This window comes from Podarcis melisellensis (assembly GCF_964234715.1).
Source record: "Podarcis melisellensis genome assembly, chromosome: 3".
NCBI lineage: Eukaryota > Metazoa > Chordata > Lepidosauria > Squamata > Lacertidae > Podarcis > Podarcis melisellensis.
The window spans coordinates 93,129,682-93,147,694 of NC_138530.1; the positions used below are offsets into that span (position 1 = coordinate 93,129,682).

The 18,013-nt window shown below is 40.7% G+C and overlaps 1 protein-coding gene across 5 annotated transcripts in view; it reads right to left on the bottom strand.

Moving 5' to 3' along the window:
- Nucleotides 1-18,013, bottom strand: part of ASAP2 (ArfGAP with SH3 domain, ankyrin repeat and PH domain 2) — a 93,776-nt gene that overhangs the window by 20,068 nt on the left and 55,695 nt on the right. For 3 of the 5 annotated variants that reach the window (XM_081906082.1, XM_081906079.1, XM_081906081.1), the window contains exons 10-17: nt 17,664-17,767; nt 17,196-17,265; nt 9,720-9,807; nt 6,818-6,866; nt 6,017-6,183; nt 4,418-4,551; nt 2,680-2,774; nt 1,463-1,519 (exon numbers count right to left, since the gene is read on the bottom strand). In XM_081906082.1, the coding sequence (XP_081762208.1) occupies nt 1,463-1,519; nt 2,680-2,774; nt 4,418-4,551; nt 6,017-6,183; nt 6,818-6,866; nt 9,720-9,807; nt 17,196-17,265; nt 17,664-17,767 (764 nt within the window). The remainder of the gene's footprint in view (nt 1-1,462; nt 1,520-2,679; nt 2,775-4,417; nt 4,552-6,016; nt 6,184-6,817; nt 6,867-9,719; nt 9,808-17,195; nt 17,266-17,663; nt 17,768-18,013) is intronic. The other 2 variants (XM_081906083.1, XM_081906080.1) reach the window with 1 other exon arrangement.

Genomic DNA, 18,013 nt, shown 5'->3' on the forward strand with positions numbered 1-18,013 from the left:
AGAGGGCCTTCTCGGTAGTGGCGCCCGCCCTGTGGAACGCCCTCCCATCAGATGTCAAAGCGATAAACATCTACCTGACATTCAGAAGACATCTGAAGGCAGCCCTGCTCAGGGAAGTTTTTAATATGTGACATTTTAGTGTATCTTTCATCTTTGTTGGAAGCCGCCCAGAGTGGCTGGGGAGACCCAGCCAGATGGGCAGGGTACAAATAAATTATTATTATTATTATTATTATTATTATTATTATTATTATTATTATTATTAATATAAATGAGGAACCGTGTGGTGTAATGTTGGACTAGGACCTGGGAGGCCAGACTACAAATCCCAACTCAGCCATGGAGTTCACTGGGTGATCTTGGGCCAAGTCACAGTCTCTCAGGCTAACCTATCTCACGGGGTTGCCTGCCCCCTTTAACTCCTTGGGGGAAAGTTGTGAGATAATTTTTTTAAAAATAAATTATTTGCTACTACAGTGGTACCTCGGAAGTCGACCGGAATCCGTTCCAGAAGTCCGTCCGACTTCCAAAACATTTGGAACCCAAAGCGTGGCTTCCAATTGGCTGCAGGGAGCTCCCTGCAGCCAATCAGAAGCCGCGGAAGCCCCGTCGGATGTTCAGGTTCCGAAGAATGTTCACAATCCAGATCACACACTTCCGGGTTTGTTCAGGAGCCAAAACGTTCGACTCACAAAGAGTTCGGGATCCAAGGTATGACTGTATGCTGAAATTTTATTCAGAATGCACCTCAGCAGACCACAGCACCTTTCCCTGCCATTTCTTAACAAGTGCAGAAACCAAGAGTTACCTCTTACGTTTATAAAAATGGCACCAAACTGGATAGAAAAAAAGATATTTGATCCAGAGAGTTCCTGTGAAACGCCACTTGCAGGATGATCCCACAAAAATAAAGAGATGTGTGATTTTTTTGCTGATTCCTCCTGCCTCCTGAAAAGCTTCTCCTGAGGGCTAGGAAAGTAGGGCAAATCAAGGAAAAACCCACCTACCTTCCCCTCTGCCCTGCTTCTTCTAAGTCCCTTCTGTGCACAGAAGCAGCTCTTATGTTTGTGGAAGGGAAATAACTATCAACTTTATTTATTTGTTGATACAATTCTGATCTGTTTTCAGTCCCCTGTTATTTTAGCTTTTTGAAAGTTTTACATTGTTATCCATTCTTCTGACTGATAATTTAATAGTTTTAGCTTTTTCGTAAATGGCTTTGGATTCTTCTTTTTTTTTTACAGTCACACGGCGTAGAAATTTCATGAAATAAACAAAATAGGAATTTGTGTTCCAGCAGAAAGCCATCCCTGAAGTTTATGCTCACACTGTTAATGCTGCTGAAGTTCCCTAATGAGCAACTTGCTTAATTTATTGGGTTATGCCCAAATTTCTTTCCCCTCCAATTGCTCCTTTAAATGAAGCGAAGGAATTTTATGAGAAGGCTTTGAGAGTCACTTACATCTGTGTGAGAATGTGATCTGTACACATGTGGAGGCTGACGTTTTCAATTTGATTCCTAAAAATAGCAATTTAAGCTTATTTTAGTCATTAAACAAGGGTTATATATTGTGCATGACTTCAATGATTATAGTTGACTTTAATGACTATGGTTGCCAGATGTCCATTTACCAAAGCGTGGCATCATCATAAAACATAGCTGTTTACACACAAGGAGATCTTAAGCTTTAATTTACTGTCTGTTTTAAACCAGAATTAGTTGTTCCGAGTCATGATTGATTTATTAAAAAAAAATACACTTTAGCCTTGACACATGGATTGGTGGGATCCTTTTGCTAATTTAGGGTTGCCGTATTTCAAGAAGTAAAAATCCAGACACAGAAAGTTGAGGTTTTTTTGGAAATTTTCAAAAATCCGGACATTTGGCCGAAATTGTCCCCAGAAGCTAAGTCGGCATTGGAATCCCAGACAATTCAGACGTGTGGCAACCCTAACCAATTAATGGGATCCTCTTTCCAGTCAAAGAGTTTAGGAACTCAGTACTTTCTTGTTCTCCAATACTTTCCGTTTTCTGAGACTATTCTCTTTTTCCATCCTTTCTCTGGCAAACGGGAGCTGTTAGTGGAACTATTGCTAGTAAACACCCACATACAGTGGTACCTCGGGTTAAGTACTTAATTCGTTCTGGAGGTCCGTTCTTAACCTGAAACTGTTCTTAACCTGAAGCACCACTTTAGCTAATGGGGCCTCCCGTTGCCGCCGCGCCACTGGAGCACATTTTCTGTTCTCATCCTGAAGCAAAGTCCTTAATCCGAGGTACTATTTCTGGGTTAGCGGAGTCTGTAACCTGAAGCGTATGTAACCCGAAGCATATGTAACCCGAGGTACCACTGTATATCCTCTCAGCAATCCTTAGAACAGTTCTATAAGTTCATATTCCTGCAGCCCCGCTTAAATTTCATGCTGATTGTTGCCTATTTAGAAAGAGCTGACTACTGTGGGTTTTTCTGTTTCTATAAACTGGTCAACAGCTCCAATAAATTCACCCAAATTGCAAGTAGGGGGTGGGTGGGCTTGGAGGCAGAGAGAGCAGTGACCTGCTTTAGGTCAACTCGCAAGTTCATAGTGAGGGCAGTATTTAAACCAGGAACTGTCCAACTCACATTCTTAATCACTACACTGTAAAAACTTTCCATACTTTCAATGTTTCATACTTACATATCACTGCTTGGGTTGGGTTTGACCATTTCATCTGCCGGCAAACAAAATTCCATAATTTCGTTAAATCCTGCATTCCCAATATTTTTGGCAAGCTATAAAGGGAAATATAAACATACCGGGCAAAGATTAACATAATCACGTCAAGCAACAGAATTCAGTAGCAACCCATTTTCTTGATTTTCCAGTAGAGTAAGAACTTAAGGTTAAAAAGTTAAATCTTAGAGAATTCTGGGGGTTGTATCCAATGCTAGTTCTACTCAAGTGAAGTTCTACCCAGCGAAATTAATTTCTACAACAAATTTAGGAACATTACTTTCAATAGGTCTATGTTCCGAGTAGAACGTAGTTGGATACAACACTGAATCTGTAGTTCCCTGTCCTACCCAGATGGGTCCTTTTAACACATGAAACCAACAAGCTTTATTAAACAAAGCTCCAATAGCGTGACTGCAGTTCCTATAGAAACAATTTAGTCCATATATATATATATATATATATATATATATATATATATATATATATATATAACTGCAATACAGGAGAGACTTTCTTCCAAGAAATTTAAAAGAGATTCTATTGTTGGATGATCTCCAATATTAGCCATACTTAGATTTTGAGTATGACTTATGTAGTTGTATGCCACTTATAGAATTACAGTAACACTGTACACACAGAGACTCAGTTTGCCCATCGTGGTAAGCTGTTAAGTGCTGATCTGAGGTGTTTCGTTCCTCCTAACTGGTGTGCAGAGGACATAAATGACATGGTTTAGGGTTACAACCAACCAGATATCATGGTTTGTTTTCTCCAAACACACTTATCAACTGCGGTTTTTTGGCGACACAATTGTGGTTTCGTTGGGGAAAAACAAAATCTTTGTGTCATGAGAATTATAAGGTCTAAGATATAAAATAAATTTACCAGGCAAACACATATATAAATATATAAACCACATGTCTGAAACAGTACAGGAAAAAAGTCCTGAAACTATTTTGTCTCTCCCAAATTGACCTCAAATATTTCTCTGCAAGGACAAAGGAAATGGGAAAACCTCCCAATCGTCTCTTTGCTCACAAATCTTGTCTTAAGGGCCTATCTGTGTATGAATAGTGTGAGTCTGTGACCTGGATTCAGGAACTGAGTATTTACAATCACAAAGGAATGGCCAGACTGCCCAAGTAATGCAATCAGTGATCATTATCAGGTACCATGGCAGACAGGTTTTCTGCTGTATACCGCCTCTTCTGTGATGTATGTATGATGTATTGGGGGGTGGCCTTAAGCTTACAGGGTGGCAATTTCAAAAAGTCTATATATAAGGGATTGCACACCATTGTTCTGGGTTCCTCCTCCCTCGTGCATGTGGTAAGTGAGGACCCTGTTGCAACAATAAAGATCAGGCTTACTAGCTGCTTTGCTTCTCAATATTCTCTGGTTGGCCTCTGTTATTTTCTCCTACCGATAGAAAACCTACAAAAGGACTCTATATAGGCTCTTGGGTACCCCATAAGGGAAAAGGAGCAGTTTTGTTTTCTTAATAACACTTTGATTCAGACATAACACTCTCCCAGGAATCATGGCTTGTTTCTCCCCGGTGCAAACAGAGAGGAGTAAAATGGATACGGTCTGTTTATATGTGGTCAACCATTAACTGTGTGTTACCATAATGTGCAAATACTGCCACCAGCTACACACCAACTCAGCTTTCGAATGACAGAAACATTTTTTACTTTACCAGCAACTCAGATGTTCCCAGCACATCTAACGTGAGTGACTGCATTCTGGAATAGTGGACGCCAAGTTCCCGATGGATTCCTGAACACTCAATGCAAGTTAAAATGCCCAGGTTTGTTGAAAGCCATGTAGGATCTGAAAATGATAGAACAGAGGGGGGGAAAGAACATAAGCCACACAGGGTAATGAAATAACAGAATCCCTTCATGGGATATAAACCCAGCAACTAGATTTTGCATCCATACAAAGCAAAAAAATGTACAGTGGTGCCTCACAAGACGAAATTAATTCGTTCCGTAAGTTTTTTCCTCTTGCGAGTTTTTCGTCTTGCGAAGCACGGTTTCCCATAGGAATGCATTGAAAATCAATCAATGCGTTCCTATGGAGACCGTCCGGGGGCAGAGGGGAAGCGCCGTGCGCCTTCCCCTCTGTCCCCGGACCTGTTTTAAAGCAAGGGAAGGGGCAGCGGGAAAAAACGCTTCTCCCCGTTGCCGCCCCTTGGTTCAAAAGGGGTCCGGGGAGAGAGGGGAAGGCGCGTCCCCTCTTTTGAAGCAAGGGGCGGAGGGGAGAAGATCGCTTCTCCCCGTTGCCGCCACTTGGTTCAAAAGGGGTCCAGGGACAGAGGGGAAGGTACGCTGCGCTTCCCCGCTATCCCCGGAGCTTGCGGGGCAAGCTTCGTTTTGCGAAGCAAGCCCATAGGGAAATGCGTCTTGCGAAGCGGCTAAGAAAATTCCTTCGTCTAGCGAGTTTTTCGTCTTCCGAGGCGTTCGTCTTGCGGGGTACCACTGTATAAAGCACATGATTAGTTGAAGTTGGTTTTCACTGTATGGCTTTATGTATTATTGTAAACTGATATTTTTTCTAAGAAACAGTGGTATATAAGTATTTTCATAGACAGATAAATAAACCACAACTGCTGACTTTAATGGATGGGGCAAGGTTCTGGGACAATATGGTGGAAGTGAGTTGTGGTGGGGGAAGCAAGTGCATCTCTGAATGGCCCTCTCCTGGGATTATCTGTAGAACTCCGCTACACAGACAATTGCAAAACTGAAAATGGAAAACGCAGCATCCATAATAGTGTGAAAGCATTAAGGCACATAAGTTGTTCTAACCGTAATCGATTATCCTTTTGGAAGAGGGTTGGTAGATAGGTTTCTGCTTTTTATGTAAAGATAAAGGTAAAGGGACCCCTGACCATTAGGTCCAGTCGTGGCCAACTCTGGGGGTGCAGCGCTCATCTCGCTTTATTGGTCGAGGGAGCCGGCGTACAGCTTCCGGGTCATGTGGCCAGCATGACTAAGCCGCTTCTGGCGAACCAGAGCAGCACACGGAAATGCCGTTTACCTTCCCACTGGAGCGGTACCTATTTATCTAGTTGCACTTTGACGTGCTTTCGAACTGCTAGGTTGGCAGGAGCAGGGACCGAGAAACGGGAGCTCACCCTGTCGTGGGGATTCGAACCGCCGACCTTCTGATCAGCAAGTCCTAGACTCTGTGGTTTAACCCACAGCGCCACCCGCGTCCCTTCACAGCGCCACCCAAAGGGGCACAAAACTTTACATGGGAAATAGCACATCGTCACTTAAAAAAAAGTCACCTTGTGCCCCACAGTCACAGCACGTGTCATTCCCAGGCATCCTCTGTACATCAGAGATGATTTCCTTTGTCAGTTCTTGGACAATGTTGTTTTCTCCTGTGTTGTCATCGCCTTTGAATGCATTATTTAAAGCTTCTTCTTTACTGTTCTGTAGCACCGATATCCAGCTTGAAAAACAAAACAAATTCCATTTCTCTGTTCAACTGGTAAAAATGCACTACTGTCCTCCAGAGAAAAAAGTTTAAAGGAAGGCAGACAAGGCTTACAAGACTGAGCTTAGCTCTCGCTCACAGTCACAGGGAGGAGGCAAACGAGAGTCGAATCAAAACTTCAGCAGAGGCTAAAAGAAAACTCCCACTGGAGTTTAAGGGCTGTGATAGGTGTGTGGTTTTTAATGCTAAGGAAAGGAATTCTCGCTAGGGTTGAAAATATCCATAATTGGAAATTTGGTGGTGCTGGTGGAAGGCATTTGTTTCCTAAACATTAAAATTCCATGGTTCCACATTTATTTGCATTACTGCCTGTAGATCCAGAGCAGCCAATATGGTACCCGTCAGATGTTGTTGGACCAGCAAAGCCAAGGGTCAGGGATGATGAGAATAGTAATCCAATGACATTGACTATCCCTGCTGGAGATGAACAGAAAGTTTAGTCTTCCTAGCCTGTCTAAATAATGGCTAGAATTAAGGATTATCTTTCTCCTCAGTAGAGAAGCAGTTGTTTTATCTACTGTAGACACCACTATCATGAGCAAGCGAAACAGCAAAAGAAACAACAAAAACCACTATTAATGCAACTTACATTTGACAGTCCTGTTCATCCTCTGCTTGGAAATGATACGTTCGGTCATCTACAGGAAGATAAAATGTTTCTAGTGTCGACTCCCAAAAACGTTTGAATAGTTCATCTCATCATAACAGTCATGACCCTTTCCAAAACTCATGTACCAGATACTGGTGGTTGTTACTGGAGTTAAATTAACTGGGCAATACATTGCCCGGGGTTAAAATCACCCATATATGCAGATGATGCAAGTAGGATTAAGCGGCAGGCTCACGTATAACTTCCCTGCTGCTATGGTTGCTTATTTGATCAGACCAAAGACCACCAACAGAAAAGTTATTGCAAATGTTTGCTCAGAACTAGTTTAGCAATGCAGGGGTTAATACAATGACACCATCAGCAACTGTTGGTTGTGTAACTATTTTCCATCCATCCTATTTCCCTAATATACCTGGAATGTGAGTGCTCTTGCCCAGATGGGGGAAGTCTTCCATTTTAAAAAAAATGCTCAAAATAATGACATGCTTTATTGTGGGCTTCCTGAAAGCATTTTGCTGTCCACTGTTGGAAACAGGATGCTGGGATTGATGAACCTGATCTAGTGAGGACTTTATTTTTATTTTACAGCACAAGTTCCTCCTGACTCACTTCCAGCAGTTTTTTCCTCCACCTTCCAACCATGGCAATACAAGGAGCTGTGTTTTATTTTACTTTCTAGAACCCTGATAGCGCCCTTGCCTGCTTTTCACTTTGCTTTGTAACATTTGATTTTTATTTCCATGGTGTTGTTTGGAGGGGGGTGGAAACACCCGCCAATTAAAAAATGTCAAGCCAAACATGATGATAAAAAATGCCTCAATTTAGTGCAACCACAAGTCCACAGCACGTGGAATTGGAAAGAATTTTCAAACATTTCCCAAGGTTGCTCTCTCACATTAAAGGAGACCTTTGAAACAACTAAGCAGACCTCTGAAAGCTGTGATAAAAGACTTGTACAGTCTTATGGTTACATCTCAGAGGATTGCATCATAGCGTACGTCACACCTGTTGGCTCAAGCTGAGCCTCTACTGGCTGGAAGTGCCTACATATTTCCACTTCTCCATAAACCTCAAGTCCATGCAGTTGCTTATGTCTCAGTGTGTGGAGTGCTGGATTAAAAACAGTGTGTTTGCTATGGACCAGCACTGAGGCCTGACTCATACACTGCCAGAACAGCACAGAAGCCATTGCTTTGTGTTTGTGTGTCACGCCTTTCTAGTAACAACTGAAGAGAAGCAATCACACGGACAAGCTGATAGGCATGACCAAACAGCCGTGATTCCCGTGTTGTATCCAGTTAAAACGTTTGGAATTCTACGTTGGCAGCAAAGTTGTATTTGCAAACTAATTTGTTTAGAAAGTCTGCCTTTGTAAAGAGAGAGAGATGGCTTGGATCTAAAGACCCTGCTGTAGCCACTCATGCAGGTTCTTCCCCACCCAGCTGGGCTGCCAGCCCTCTGAGAAGGTTTGAGAAGGTCAGGAGACTCTCAAGAGCAGCTTGTGGGGAGACGCAGGGGGAATGGAGAAAAAGGAAAACTCCAGTAGCCACATCTGGGTGGGAGCATCTCCGTATCTCCCTCTTGGACATATGGATCCAAGCCCCAGTTATGAACTATATAATTTGGCACAGCTATCAACACGAGAAGCTTAGGATGGCGTAATTGTAAAAAAATATGTAGAGAAAAGATGCCTTAGGAAATCATTGGCCTTCCATATGTTGTTGGAGCATATCAACCTCATCCAGCATGGCTGACAGGGCTGATGGGAGTTGTAGTCCAACATCTGGAAGTCCCCCACCCATTGCTTTGGGAGATACGAAGTATAGAAAGGTTCTCCAGAACATATGCAATAAGATTGGCTGCAACATAACAATTTGGTGGTCATTGAGCAAAACAGGAAACCCCTTGGAACTAAATGAAGGACAAGGAATGTCAGAAGTATGACAGTGTTAGAAGTATGGGATTTATCGTGCACCTGATCTAGTTCAGAAAGATTCCTCAAGAGAAAGGTAGCCATTTTGATCTGAATCCCAAAATCTTAAATGGGCAGGTGTAGTATGACCTGTGGATATTAGCCATGTGGGGAGCTGCAAGGATCAGAGTATGTTCCTAACTAGAAAGTCAGATTTGGTGAACCTACAGAAAAAGGGGCAGACCGTAAACAGAAGAATGAATGGCTAAATGTTGTAGCTGGCTCAAGGAACAAGTGGCCTATACTGAAAGAACAGTGCTAATTTTGCATCTAGAAGAAAATGAAAGAAAAGAACATCTGTATCAAAGAAAGTGGAGGCAGAATGTTGGCATATTCAAGAGAGGAAGGTGTGAGGAAGAGAATGACACACACATACCCCAGTTTGCACAGTATGATCGTGACTTATATATCTTTTTATCTTTCAATAAAGAATGTAAAAAACGTATTATATGTGTAAGATGCTACAACACTCCCGGTTCTGAAAGAGGAAACCCCCATGATCAAGAAAAGTCATGGTGGTAAACATTAGTTATTTATAATTACATGACCTTTCTGATAATACTTCAACAATATATTCTATACAGGCTTCATGAATGATTTTGAGATTTGGTTCTGCAGAGAAATCAGGAAAGCATAGCTAAAATAACCTCAATAGGGCACCCAATGAGGGCTAATACAGCAACAAAAACTGAGACATATAAACAAATAGTTTATAGTGACAAACATATAAGAATGATATGTGAAATATATGAAAGGCAAAAATGTTCAAACAAAGCAAGCTCTGATAGTAACATATTCCAAATGTATCAGACTAAATTTTGGAATCTCACCATTAACTTGTTTTTCCCCCCTGAAACAATGTGGAGATTTTTAGAACTAACTAATAGAAAGTACCTACAACAAACCTACGTGATATGAGGTCAAAACATTTTTTCTCTTCTGGGTTTGTTTTCACTTGGCAAGTTAACAGATTGAGCTTTGCAGGAGGCCGGTTTGCCTGATTAAAGAAGAAAACAAAACAAAAAGGAATATCCCTTAGTAAAAATGCATAAAGAATAAAGACTTTCCTGTTATCATGGATTTCAAAAGGGAGAATCCTCCTGCATACAAGACACCCAAAATATGCCCATGGAAATTACCAAAATAGGCAGATATCCAGTTCTTTTGAATAAGCCACAGGAAGTGGAAACAATTAGATCTAGGGCAAGTTCACAGCAATCTGAACTGTAAGGAACGGGGCAAATTGCTACTTCCTGTATTACAGTGGTACCTTGGTTTGCAACCGCTTTCGATTACAACCGTTTTAGATTACAACCATGTCAAACCCAGAAGTGTGTGTCCCTTTTTTTGGTTTACAACCAATTTTTTTTGGGGGGGGAGGCCCCATTGGCAAAGGCAAATCTTGGGTTACAACCTGTTTTGGTTTACAACTGGACCTCCGGAACAGATTATGGTTGTAAACCAAGGTACCACTGTACAATATTAAGATGTGTCTATACCTCAGAAAGCCTTGGGAAGCAGGTCAAGAATAGCTGGGTAAATTTACTTTAGTTCTAAAGTTCCATTCGGAAATATAGTCGATGGGTACAACTCACACCACTGCCATTTATGCTCTATGAAATTGTGTGAGCGCTAGAATTTACTCGTGAGCACATCCTCCTGCTGCAACACTTGGCCGATACAGGAAGCATCTACTTTGGTAACAAAGGTGCATTAGACTAAGTTAAAATGATTTGAACTTTTGTAAAGGATCCAAAGGACAAGGTAACATTTGGCTCTCCGACTTGTTATAATAGGCACTAGAGACAAATAAACCATTAAGAGTTATTGACACAATTAACATTACATGCAAATATTTACCATAAAAACATAAGACAAAGCAGTCCCAAGAGATGCAGCGTGAAGAAAAACTGATACTGACCATTGCAGTTGGACATTACACACGAATATTAGTGGCACGTTTCATAAACAGTAAAGGCAAACAGAGATATATTTTTTTCATGTATTCAACTCTTGACAACTATGGTGCGAGTAAATATTTGCAAAAACAAGGCTATGGTGGATTCCTCTTCCTAAGGATACATCTTTTCATCATGACTGGTTTATGAGAACATTATGGGCTGGTTTACACCAAACGATTGCATTCAGATTTTACACATGGTTAAGGCATGGGAGCAAAAACATTTAGGGCTCATCAATACTGGAGTGTAAGATGGATTTGAAGCTGCTTGCGTCTCGATTTTTTGCAACAACTGGTACTTCCCCAGGCCACAGATAATCCAGTAAAAGAAGAATATACAATATAAAAATGGTATGTTATCCAACTGCAGATGCACTGAATTGCATTGCGTGGGTGGACTTCTTTTTTAAGTGTGATAATGTGTCACTGGGTGTGGTCTGTCGCCACCTCCTGTTTCCATTTTGTTTCTATCAATCTAAACCAAAGGCCTGTCCTGTTATCACCAGTTGTTCCTGAAGGCACATTTGCATTATTACTGTTTTTAAAACAACTCTTCTGCCTGGAATTACTCTTGCATAACCAGCTGTATTAAAAATAAAAATGACATATGCCCTTGCAGGTACAGGAGGCAGGAAAGAAAACGAGGAGGAGGAGAAGATACAGCATATATAAAAACATAGCAAAACATCAAGCATTAAAAACTTCCCAATCTTTCTTTGCCTGTCTTGGAGCGACACACTTTTTTTACATCTCTTTTGAGCAAATTTAATATATTAGAAAACCTGTATTTTTTAAAAAAGCATTTTAAAGGTGCATGGCACAGCTATACAGCTGTTTTCATGCCTACAGGGGAACCGTCAGATTTCCTTGCTTAGAGCACCACCACACCTGTATTTTAAATTTATTTTTTTGCGACTGATTTGCACAAACCTGGCATATTGGAAAACTTGTATTAGAAAAATAAAAATTGGAAAGTGGGCACCTGCAGCTAAGCAAATAGCATGCAATGTTCCCAATGGACCTCAGGTTTTGAGAACTTACAGTGAGTGAGGAAGCACTAATTGAAGGAAGTGGGCAGCAACACAGAGAAGGAAGACATCCCATTCAAGCACCAGCTACAAGTGCAGACAGGACATCAAGCTACATTTCGGAGGCATAAAATTGAAAGCACTTGCAGTGTGGATGGAGATGCACAAATGCACGCACGGGAACAGCAGCCCAAGTACCCGTGAACGCTGTCGTGTGGACAGAGCCTAGTCTGCACCAGGTGTGAATATATTTACACCAACAAAACACAACAAAGTGAAAATTAGCCCCATGTCTCTTTGTGAAGCGAAAGATAATTGAATGTTTCTCTAGAGAAATAAAAGAAGAAACTAATTAAAACAGGGCAGGCGTAACCGAGAAGAAAACAAACAATTACCATTTTATTTTCCACTTTTAACCACAACCACAACAACAACAAAGGACAATTTAAATGACTAGGAAACGCATTTGGCCAGGGTTTCCATTGCATTTAATTAGAAACTTGACCTGAAGGGTTTTGCTGAAAACAGCAGGTCAAGAGATTAGGACTGTGGAGACTAACTGCTGAATTCAGAGCTGCACCATGACATTACACTACAATGACATTATAATGTTGGCACAGCAAACAGAGAAGTTGGTGCATGTAAAACATTCTTTGGCCTGGCATTTCTTCCTTTAGATTCTGGAAAATGGAAAGTTCCTATCTGATCCACTGGATCAACCTTACTCTCTTTTTAGAAACAAAGGTAATCTTCAGAATCCATCTCCAGCTTTGGTATTTGAAAAGGAAGAGGTGTAGTAATAACTGACAGAGACAAGAAAAAAATACCAGAATCTGTATGTTGGAAGTAGCCGGGGTGGAGTGTTAATGTGAGTGAGGGTTAAGGTGGGTGGCATTTATAGCACAAAATCACTTAAGTTTTGAAAGGCAACATAATTTGGGGTGGAAGGATGACCCAAGTTAAGGATAGCAAAAACAAGGCTATCCCACATAACTAGATCAACATAATTGCACCAGAGCTAAAGCGCACATGAATAGAGGAATGCTCATCTAATGTTCTTGCAGGAGGAAGAAAAAGGACAATCTTCCTTTCTACAACATGGGAACTGGGAGGCACAATGCACATCTTAGAGAACGTGAAAGGTCAGAAAAAAATGGAACTGCCCCAGACCAAGATCAGTTCAAGAGCCAGTGTAACTCAGAACAGGAGCTAATTTGATGACCTAGCGCACAATCTCAGACCAACTATGGTCATACTAATGGAGTGGTTCTCCGCATGTGTGTTCCTTTTTACCCACTACACAGTAGCCACGCATGTACTGATATATATCTGGCATTAAAGGCAAGGCCTACCAGACGTGGGGAATAACATTTGGAAGGCCTTAACACAGCAACAATGGCAGGTGACCCAACAAAACACAGCAGAAAACAAGGAATGATGTCTTTAGTGTGAACGACCACACCAAAATGCCAAAGAGGAAGAATAAGTTTCAACAGTTCTGCGGGCCACAGCAAAAGGCAGATGGGGACTGAAAACCATAAAAAGAGCCAATCTAGTCAGTCTGTCAGAGGACTGTCCTGAAAGGGCAAGGAGCCACAGGCACCTGTTCAAGGAAGAAATTCAGGGCAGGCAGCCATTCTGATGATTCTTAATAAGGCAAGGTAACCTCAATCCCTGAAATGCATCAAGCATGTAGTATCTGAGAAAAGTGCAGATTTTGCAAGTACCAGAATTTCTGCATCTGGTTAGCTGTCCTGATTGGATACTGGAGAAAAGGGCTTTTTAAGCTTGAGAGCCACACAGCTGGCAAATGTGTGGTAGAATGTCCCAAGTGACAACAGGGTGGGTTGCAAAGATCAAAATATGTTGAATTGTTACTCATGAACTGCTAAATTGTTCATACTGATAGAGAACAATAAATTTCAATCGTGTTGATCTTCATTCCTGCTTGCTAGAAGGCACCAGCCAATATTTATCAGCTGGTAAAAACACAAGAGATGACAAGTGTTGCTCCTTTAGTACCTATGTGTATTGTAAGCCAACTACAGGTACACGAAGTCTGTATTTTGAGACTATCTATTTCACCAGGCAGAAAAAAGTCTGCACAAACTCGGGACCATAACCAACAAAGAAGTCACTTCTAGCAGTGTCCAAGGAGAATTATCAACTATGTGCATAGCATATAAATTATTTCCATTCCTGCTGTAAAGATGGTACTCCCAGAAAAGCATAGAAGGCCCTAATACAATTAAAATTACAAACAGTGAAAGAAAGAATTAATTAATTTAGATCTTGGGAGAAAAGTATTTACAATCAGATCAAAAGACAGTCCGTCTATCAACCCCATCCACGTTTTTAACAAACTGTATCCACTCTGGCACATGAGATTTTCAAAAAACCAACCCGGAATTTGGACTGCAACCCCAACCTTTTAGTTTTTACTTTGCAAATCATATTTAAAATCCATCTAGTGCTGGAAATTGGGGGCCACTTCACCTGCAACAACTATTTTATACAGAAAATGTTATTGTGTAAAAAGAATATGAATATCCATATTTAGTTTCCTATACAGAAGCTGAATAAGGCTGCAACTTAAACTCAGTGAGACTTTTTCAAGGTGGACATGTGTAGGGTTGTGCTGTATTGGAAGTATTGGAAATAAGTCCTAGGTAAAGCAGTTTTGAAAAGTCAGTGGCTCGATTAAGATAAACCTTCACACTCACACCATGGTTTGGAAACCAAACTGCAGTTTTGCATGCTCCCCCCCTCCCCTTTTTACGTGTGGCGCTCTCTACAGTTTCCTGTGAAACACAAACCTCAGCTTGTCGCTACGCCCAAATTAGCAAGCTAACACATGCTTCAAAAACAGAATTAGAAACCATCATTTGAAGTGGCAGAGTTGATTCTGGCTGGGAGAACAAGTGCTAATTATAGTTTGCCAATTTGGAATTTACGGCAAGCAATGGTTAGTGATAAACAGGAAACTGATGTCAGCAAAGCCATGTGCAAGGGGAAGGAAATGAGAATGTGTTAAGAAGTAAGTTTGTTCATAACCCCCCCCCCCACCCCAAGATATGGTTTGAAGCTCATCTGAAATAAGCCAGTATGAAATGAGAAAAAAGGGGGAAAGTATAGAGAGGTAACTGTCTTGAAAAAGGTAGAAAGCAGGGTTGCCATATTTTGAAGAGCAAAAAAAGAAGACTTCTACTTTTAACTATGGATCGCTATGATGGATCGCTATGATGACTCTAACCATTAAAAAGAGGACCTATGTACAGCTGTGCAGAAATGTTAAAGGCAAAGAGAAAACAGTAAAATAATCGTCTTTCACTGCTTCTTTCCTATTTTATGTATCAGGCAGAGTTGTGAAAAATAGTTTAGTTTAAAAATAATTTTTAAGAAATAAGAATAGTTTAAAAATAAATTTTTTTAAAAAAATTAAAAAGTTTTAAATATATATCTCTCATTCTGTTTTTTTTTTGAAAAACAGCTGTTCTTTAAACAACATTGTCTAAATGATAACTGAACATAATAATACAAACATCATAAAATCTAATTCCATGACCTTCTGTCTCACACACTGTTGGTTGCATTTCTGCATGGAAGAAACTGGGGCTAAAACGTATGTCTTTTGAGGCCAAGGATTACAATTATTACACAGTAGGTCACGCAATGAATCTATTATTATACAGACTATGAATATTTAGACAGTGCAGATATTAGCTTTCCATGCCATGCTGAGGAATGGGCAGCTTCAAAATGACATTAGATAAATGAATGAATGAATGAATAATATTTCTTAACGGCTGCTATTCACAGTGGCTAGGTATTATCAACAGTATTAAGAGGAAGAATGCCTCTGAATATCAGTGGCTGGAAGGCAAACAGAGGAGTGGGGTGTTGTATGCGTGTCCTGTTCGTGGGTATCTGGCTTGCCATGGTGAGATCAAGATTCAAGCCCCATGTTAGGACAAAAAAATTCATGCATTGCAGAGGGTTGGACGTCATGGTCCCATCCAACTCTACAATTCTATGATTCTAAGATGCTAGACCAGATGGGGCCATTGGTCTGATCCAACAAGGCCCTTCTTATGTTCTTAAGTAACCTGTCTGCCCAGCAAATACCAGTCCCGTTAACGTTTTCAGTTAAATGATCGTTTTAACATCCTTAGAGGTGTACATAAACAGCCAAACAGGTTTTTTGTGTTAGCTAAAACTGGTACCTTAAGCAGATACAAATTCTATATTTTTTTCAATTTCTATACCGCTTTATATTTTTAATAAAAATCTCAAAGCGGTGTACAGAATATTAAATCAATAAAACAATAGCCAGGCGATGTTCCTCCAGCCTCATCAGGAGCCTCTTCAGTAGGGCTGGTGAGTGTGGGACCTGCCCCCTAGGCCAGGTGGAAAGGGCCTTGCAGGGAGCAGCCTTCACACTCGCAGCCGGGCGATATTATGGATGGCATTACCTGACTTTTCGTCTTAAGCCTATTCTGTCAACCGCCTCGAGATCTTGTGATGGAAGGGATGGTTTATAAATTTAATTAATGAATAAAATAAAATAAAATAACAAACCTTCTAGGTAGTATAAACGATCTATTTATCTGCATGATTGTTCATGGAATATTTAACTGTGGAAAAGCACTGTGGTTTAGCATAATATATCCGGGCAACAAGATTAGATTTTATTTGGTTTCCTCAACTGATTTAAAGATTACATGGCAAAATAATAATAATAATAAATACATTCCATCCTAACACTGGCCTAGAAAGTTCGAATCAACAGCTTTCATTCTAGCTGAGATGGGTCAGGGCCACAGGTCAGTAGCAGAGAATCTGCTTTGCATGCAAAAGGTCCCAAGGTTCAATCGCCAAATAGGGCTGGGAGAGATCCTGCCCCAAACCCTGGAAAGCCACCGTCAGTCTGGGTAGAAAATATGGCCCAATGGTCTGACTCAGTATTAAGCAGCTCCCTGTGTCTCTAGACCCAATCACTTACTTTAAAAACAACAGGAACTCTACACTTAAAAGGATTTCTCCTACAAACATGATGCCACAATAGCAGATTATTTTTCAGAGGATATCACTTATACTTTCCTCATCCATCTGCCCAGAAAAAAAGCTCGTTATTTTTAACAACATAGTAAAACATTTGCTTGTTTTCATAACCCATCATCAGGCACGGTAACAAACGAGTGGGCGTGTATTTAATTCTCATAGCAATTTGGCCAAGCAATTTGTTGCTTTTTCAAAAAGTTAAGTGATCTCAATGAACATGCTCCGTTAAGGAATCTGGCTGATACTGTAACTATAAATACAGAGGCAGCCTAATTTGGCTTCCCTCCCCTATTAGCAACAGGCTGTGTGCATAGAGTACTATAAACAAATACTTACTGTACCATGGGAAATTGTAAGGAAACCATTTTTAACCGTGCACTTCCTCTTCTGCCACACTTTTCTGATTCTGTTTATTTTTAAAAAAAGAGAGAGAGAGAGGAGGAGATCTAAATTTTGGTATGACTCGTATTGTTGCAAAAGACTGCCAAGTTCTTTTTCTAACTTTTCTTTCAAAGCTACATACAGTGGTACCTCGGGTTAAGTACTTAATTCATTCCGGAGGTCCGTTCTTAACCTGAAACTGTTCTTAACCTGAAGCACCACTTTAGCTAATGGGGCCTCCCGCTGCCACCGCGCCACCGGAGCACAGTTTCTGTTCTCATCCTGAAGCAAAGTTCTTAACCCAAGGTACTATTTCTGGGTTAGCGGAGTCTGTAACTTGAAGCGTATGTAACCTGAAGCGTATGTAACCCGAGGTACCACTGTACTCATCACTTAAAAAAAGAAAAGAAAAAGCATACACACCCATCACTTTTCTTATAGAGGCTGCCATCTCTTTCAGTGCCATGTTCCTTATTTCCCTGAGGTTGATGTAAACTATAAGTCGTACTCTGACGGAGCTGAGAATCCTAAAGGCAAAAAATAGTAGATTGGTTACCAAAAAAAACCCCCACTGTTTCAATCCCAGCTCGAAACTCCATCACATTCCCATTATTCACAGCCCAACCAGCTCGGATGATGACAAATGATCCATAAGCAACTTTCACTTTTTCTTTTTTTCACTCTGCAGCAAAATGGGCCACTTGAGACAGCGGAAGAAGATTGGAAGAAATTTAAGGACTATCTTAAGAAATATTGCAAAATTAATGAATGTT